At 32.0% G+C, this 6,709-nt stretch overlaps 1 protein-coding gene across 5 annotated transcripts; it reads right to left on the reverse strand.

The window, feature by feature from the left end:
- Positions 1–1,216: 1,216 nt before the first annotated feature.
- On the reverse strand, positions 1,217–6,178 carry LOC120088079. Of its 5 annotated transcripts, XM_039045122.1 has the most exons (12): positions 5,429–6,178; positions 4,510–4,621; positions 4,094–4,428; positions 3,793–3,998; positions 3,600–3,675; positions 3,320–3,406; positions 3,166–3,246; positions 2,705–2,758; positions 2,572–2,613; positions 2,414–2,492; positions 2,263–2,333; positions 1,217–1,842 (listed from the first exon to the last, which is right to left on the reverse strand). In XM_039045122.1, exons 1-12 carry the CDS (start codon positions 5,591–5,593, stop codon positions 1,759–1,761), a joined length of 1,392 nt encoding a protein of 463 aa, XP_038901050.1. In that variant the 5' UTR covers positions 5,594–6,178; the 3' UTR covers positions 1,217–1,758. The 5 variants fall into 5 exon arrangements, 4 of the variants coding, with proteins under 4 accessions (XP_038901050.1, XP_038901051.1, XP_038901052.1 ...); XM_039045123.1 differs by lacking the exon at positions 2,414–2,492 and having other exon boundaries at positions 5,429–6,174; XR_005484819.1 differs by lacking the exons at positions 1,217–1,842; positions 2,263–2,333; positions 2,414–2,492 and having other exon boundaries at positions 2,571–2,613; positions 2,705–3,049; positions 5,429–6,167.
- Between the last annotated feature and the right edge of the window lie 531 nt (positions 6,179–6,709).

The raw sequence follows: 6,709 nt of genomic DNA on the forward strand, positions 1-6,709 counted from the left end.
AATGTTTCTATCCTATGCTTTATATTGTTCTGTAAAATGTAAATTGAGTCTCAATTGCATTTATATACTTCCACTATGGGTATTTAAAATCCTTCAATATATACCTTATTTTTCGTGATTTCTTACAAAGAGATGAGTTGTGAAAAGAGGAGGAAATCTCAAAATGTGAGCGTGATGAAATTTGAGACCTTAAACTTGTTCAGCAAGCTAATTGGAAGTTTTCTAAAACACCGATTTCATAATATTAAATAATATAGTCGTAATCATTCTGCTCCTCTTTGGTAACCATTTGATTTTTTTATATTTTTTTTTTTTGAAAATTTAGTCTATATCATCCACATTCTTACAATGATTTGATCTTTCTTAAGTACAATGGTTGAATTCTTATCAAAATTCTAAAAACAAAATCAACTTTTTTAAAGCTACTTTTTTTAGTTCTCAAATTTGGCTGAACTTTTTAAACCATTAGTGAAAAGTAGATAATAAATGAAGCAATTTGATGATAGAAGTAGTGTCCATAGGCTTAATTAAAAAAAAAAAAAAAAACAAAAAAACAAAAGACAAAATGATTACGAAACAGGGCATTCGTTTTTGTTTTCGGTTTTTGAAAATTAAGACTATTTCTTCCTCATTCCTTACCATAATTTTTGCATGTTTTTTAAGTATGTTTGAATTATTAGCCAAATTCTAAAAACAACAAAAAAAGTTTAAAATTTATTTTTTAGTTTTTAAAATTTAGCTTGATTTTTTAAACCATTAATAAAAAGTAAATAACAAATGAGAAGTGAAAGTAATGTTTATAAGCTTAATTTTAAAACACAAATACTCAAAAACCAAATCGTTATCAAATGAGGCCTAATTCGAGGCATAAACGTAAAATCAATCGTTTATTAATGAATCATACGCATGACAGAAGAAAAATTTTAACGTTTTTAACTCATTTATCGTTTTTAACTCAATCTCGATTGAGAAAGACCTGAAAAAACTATCTTAAACGAGTTTTCAATAAGTTTGCTAATTGTGAAAGATGAAAACTGGAGTGGATTATTTTTGACAATTCCCCACCAATCAACTATCAAAAGAGACGTTAATATACAACCTGAAAATAAAAATTAACAACATTAAGAGATGTTCACAAACTTAGAACCGAACCAACCAATAATTAGTTGTATCTCGTTAGGCGATTCGTCTTGCTCACCCCCTCAATTAGGCGATGGAGTCCCGTCCTCAGGTCCGTATTTCTTCCTGTTTCGAGCTTTTAATGTCTGCTTGCCGAAGAAAATATGGTCTCGATTCAACATAATTAGGGTTCCAGAATCTCGAATTTCACCTTATAATTAGACCTTTGTGCCTAGAAACATCGAAACTTTTTGTTTGAATGCCAATCTTACATGTTCTCAGGATTTACATGGTCATAATATCAATATGTACATAGTTTAATTGGTTTCTGCTTTGGGGTTGGGAAAGAAAACAATTGGTAAACGTAGGTCTGTATAAATGTTTACTGTACAACGCACTTTCTGTTGTAGTTGCTTTGAGTTCGAGTTTCCTTAAAGGCAATAATATACAAGGGAATCTTTAGTCTTTTTGTCACTTCAAGGTTACAGTATTTACCAGTAAGAATTTCCCAATTTGTGTTAAATGTGATTTCCTAAATACCTAAGACCCGTTTGATAACAATTCTGTTTTCTATTTTTAGTTTTCAAAAAATTAGACTTACCATCACTACTTCTACCTATAGTTAAACAAAAATGATTATCAAACGGAAGTTAAGTTGTTGGTTTTCTGAATGGAAGTGAAGGGATCTACTTGGATCATCAGGCTTAGAGTGAATCCAACCAACTGCAAAATAGAAAGATATTTTAAGTGAACATCAAATCACAAGAACAATCTTAAAGAACTAACGCAACAGCCACCCATCCTTTTAGAGCTAGACCAATATTTGGAGTTAGTTCATAGGCACACTAGAAGTAAACCATAGTATTAGATGAAGGGATTTGGGATGGGGGTGTTGAGAAGTTGATATCTAAAGAATCAAATCAAAATGATTTGTCAGTTCTAGAATGTGTTCAACCAATGCAATTTTGTTGTTTTTAGATAAGATGAACACTTTAATGCTGAGAGTCTTTCTAAGATGTGCAGTGTCGTTTCTATCATGGTTTGTCAATCTTCTTTGCTGGAATATTGTCTGACTTGCCTTTATATAGTTAATTACAATCTAAACATAGGAAGATGGCGATAGTTGGTATTGAGTATCCTTACCGAAGTTAGCTCAATGCACAAAATACTGAAGCCAGGGAAGTCAAATGGTGCATCCTTGGAGAGGAAAAGAGCTGAATAGATTTGATGAAGTCAACAAATGAAGTATCTTTTTTGGTGAAAACTTTTACAATTGTCTTAACAATTGATATACCTATCAAGGGGCTGAAAAGTAATGGAGATACAATACTGGCAAGGGAATTAATGCCTGAGATGCATCCTTGGGCCTTCCCCTTGTGATGAAGAATTTTTAACTTTCACGGGTTGAACCAACAAAATTATAGTAAGTTTATATTTACTTAGTGTACTGACCTGCTCACTCTGTCCAACTTGTTTTGATGCAATGTTGAATATCTAGGCAAGCCATAGATTTGTGTGAATGCCAAGGGGTTTTTTTCATGAGCAAAGACAATCTTTTGAAGAAAACAAGCTAAGGATGACTTACTATTGGACTGACAATAACTGTAAAAATTGAAAGTGCTCTTGAAGCGTAAGGAACCTACAAATGTCCAAATCATTATGGTTATTAAAGAACCAACAGTTGACAGGTTAGAAAATAACTATCAGGCAGGAAGACCAAACAGAATCAAACAAGTACGTACTTTGCCTGTGAAAATTACATAAGTTCCAATTGATAAAGTAAGTGGGGAGAAGGGAAAGAAAGATATAACTATATCATCTACAATAGGTGCAGAACAATGGTTATTTTTGTTTCAAACAGGGTAAGAATCTAGCTACTCAAATGGAGTTCAATTACCCAAACTGACCAAGCAATGCTGTAAAGTAGCATCTGCATTGAAATGGGTAATCATTAGCATCATGGAGATGGGAAGAGGCAAATGGGCCATGTATTCCATCTAGTGTTGTAAAACTAAAATATATAAGAGTTGAGAGTTAGGTGCCTACATTTACAAAGCTCGCCCACAATCCTATCGAAAGCAACTTCTCCTGTCTTATAGCTGGTGTCAGAACGGGCATCAAAAGAAGCTGCATAAGGTCACAAGTTCAAAATAGAGAAGTACCATAATCAATCTTGCAAAAAGATTTTAGTTTCGGATACCTGTGAAGTGGCCCCGGCAATACCATCAATTATCATCAAGTCAGCAAACTGGTTCTTGTCAAAGTGAAAACGGGCCTTTAAGAAAAACTGCATCAGAGGAATATATATCTAAGTTTGGAGCCTGAAGGTGAGATGTTTATGGAAATGGATGATTTGGAAAAAAGTGCTAAATTGTTCGAACTTATTATTTTATGATGAACCTATAGAGTGAAATACAATAACAGGTCAATAATCAAATTAAAATAGAAGCTACATTTTCAAACTTGACTCAGAACTGTACCGCTAGTGATGCTTGCATCCCCTTCTCTGCTAGACTATTGAAGAAGGAAACTCTTGCTATTTGTGAAAATGTTGTGCTATAGATGAATATTGTTTCATTTAGAGTTGGTCATGTTGGAAAACATTAAATATAGAAAAAAGGAAGAAAACTAGAAGTGAAAAGAAAATCCATTGGAAAAGGGCATCAAAATTACCTACTCGTGATTAAGCAGATAAAATCTCTAATAGAAGAGATCCCTGTCAATAACTGGTTTCTTGCAGTCAATTGTGGCCCATTTTCATCATCACCACTTATATTTTCGTTGAAGATTGGCCGAGTCAACTCATTACGATCCAGAATACTTTCCTTGAGAAAAATCATCATGTACACTACTGCAAGCACAGACATGAAAGTTGCCACCTGCACAAGGATACAAAGAAACCAAGATTTGGATTCGTAGCCAAAAGGAAGCATACTTTAGTTTATTATGTTGGCAGAAAGAAGCCTTTGTAAACCTGAAACACTGTAGCAATTGAAAGGAGTCGAGCTGAAAAGGTTCCACATACATAACCTACAGATTTGACCCCAGATAGGATTCCAAACGCTGAAATCCTTTGTTCCTCTGAAGTTTTGTCTGCCTGAGAATGAAACAGAGGAGAATATAGCTTCTGATATAGGAAGAATGGGATGGGGGATAGAATTTTAGGGTACATATAGTTGAAAGTAAAGCTGAATACCACATAAGCAAGAGTAAGTGAAACTGTAGTGCCTTCTGAAACCATGTCTGTGAGAGTTTTCATGATGTAGAATGCATAGAAGAAGTTGGTAGTTCTTCTATATGCCATTATGGCTGCAATATTATTCAAATATTATGTCATAACTAGTCATTTAATTTTATGATGACTCAACTGAGATTTACCACTAAACCTACTGAGTGGTATGATTGAAAATGTCATAGGGAGAATCAGCATTGTTTTCCTTCCATATTTGTCTGATAGATTCCCAATTACTGGTGCCGACACCATTGCTCCAAGCCCTATAATCTGCAATTTTACATCCTGAGAAATGTGGAGATATATATTTGACTGATGGTTTTAATTATTAAAGTTTGGTTTCCATTTTGGTTCTAAGATTCTTTTTATAGGAAGATGTATATGGAAGTTCTTAAATCTTATAGTAGTTTCATGACCATTTTAGTCCTTTCTTAGAGGCAAAACACTTATTTTTCATAGTTCTTTTAGTACAACATGCAGGTGTGAAGGTTCGAAATTCTGACTTTTGGTTGGCAATATGTACTTTTAAGCAATTGAGTTAGTGTGTATTTGGAGTGATTCGAGAAAAAAAAAATATTTTTAAAAAAAATCATTTTTATTTAAACTCTTTTAGTAAAAATAGTTTAAAATACACTTTAAATGTGTTTCAAAAACTATTTTGAGTGGCAATCAAACATCCTATTTTTTTTTAAAAAAAAAAAAATTATTTTAAAAATTAAACACTTGAAACGTGAAGCAAAACACACCCTTAGACTCTAGTTTAGCTATATTTTTATATAAAGGTAAATCATAAATGTTGGAGGGAGATGTAACAAATATAAGATAGATGACACACAAATACCTACATGGGGATAGTCTCAAATTCCAAAGGTTTGAAGAAAGGTATCAAAAAGTTGAAAAAGAAAAAAATAATAATAAAACTTGAAGAATGAAACCACTTGTTTGAAAGACTAGCGCTAGTATATACAGTATTCATATGCAATTTTTTTAAAATTGTTCTTAATAAAACATATAAAAAAAGTACTGAAATTAAACCGTTCATGGGTGGTACTAAATTTTAAAATATTTGGCACATACCACCTGCTGAAGACCGAAGAGATAAATTGCAAGGGAACAGTGATTCTGCCCAGGACACAGAGCCCTCATTGTTAGGTCCGTAATGCTCGGAATCACCATGAACGTCGACAAGCTCCCAATGAACGTCGTCACGAATAGATGCTTTAAACTCATCATCTTCTCCATGCCTCTTGAAAAAGTTTTGAGAACCCAACTCTGTTGCTCTTAATAGAAAAAAGAAAAGCAACAGCTCTTGTTATGAAAAGGTCAGGTTAATATCCTTTTGGTGTTTGGAGAAATGGAAACTTTCACTTCTTTTGGCCAACCAATGGATACTCTCTTGTTATATATATATATATGTATGTATGTATGTATGTATATATATTTATGTATCTTTCTTTTTCTTTCTAACTGTTGTTGTAGTTGAAGTCTTGCACCGTCCAAATCTAAATGGAGAAATTAGTGAGCGAATGAAAAGAAAAGGCAATCCAGTAATTAATTAACATGAGTATGAATAGGTTTCTTCCATGTCTTGTGCATGAAGGAAAAGAATTTTACCAAAGAACTTTGATTTTGGTCTAACTATGGTTAGTTTGTTACATGCATGTATGGTTACAAACTACTTTATTTTTCTTTATAAAAATACTTTTTTTAGTAGCATTTTAATTTCTACATGAATTTTCAAACTCAACTTTTGAGATTTGGGCAAATCACCGTCACTTTATTACTACTATAGCTAATGCAACTTGATGTGGTACTTTTTTATTAAATATAATTTTATTTTTTTAATAACAAAAATATACTGTCTCTTTTTTTTCTCCCTCCTCTTTTTCCCTCCCATTTGTGGTCATTTTTTTCCTTCATTTCTTTCTTTCCTCTTCCCCATCCTTCCTCTCTTTCCCAATATTTACCCTTCCCCACACATTTAAAAAAAATAATAAAAAATAAAATAAAACCTAAGATGTAGGTCACAACACACCATTTTAGATCTAGTTTTCATTTAGAAGTTTCAAAGGATTTTTACTTCAATTGTAATGTTAAATTTTTTGTAAAAAATAAAAATAATATTGCAACTATGGATAATATTGCAATTTTTAAAATATTATGAATAATTTTAAAATAATCAAATGACAAAGTTTAAGGTTTTTTTTTTTTTTTTTTTTTTCATTGTGCTTGTTGTTTAACGTAATTTATGTGATGAAAAAGATGCAAACAATTAGCAAATACTGTCTTTCAAATTTATATTTTATTACTTAAATAATTCTTTTAAAGAAGGAACAATTCATTCAACAACAAGGAGGA

This window comes from Benincasa hispida, chromosome 10 (assembly GCF_009727055.1).
Source record: "Benincasa hispida cultivar B227 chromosome 10, ASM972705v1, whole genome shotgun sequence".
Taxonomy (NCBI): domain Eukaryota; kingdom Viridiplantae; phylum Streptophyta; class Magnoliopsida; order Cucurbitales; family Cucurbitaceae; genus Benincasa; species Benincasa hispida.

Coding starts and splice junctions, on each gene's coding strand:
- LOC120088079 (XM_039045122.1), bottom strand. CDS start 5,593: ATGGAGAAGATGATGAGTTTAAAGCATCTATTCGTGACGACGTTCATT. Junction 3,676..3,792: donor ATCTGCTTAATCACGAGTAG/GTAATTTTGATG, acceptor ATTCATCTATAG/CACAACATTTTCACAAATAG. Junction 1,843..2,262: donor TGTGCATTGAGCTAACTTCG/GTAAGGATACTC, acceptor TCTATTTTGCAG/TTGGTTGGATTCACTCTAAG.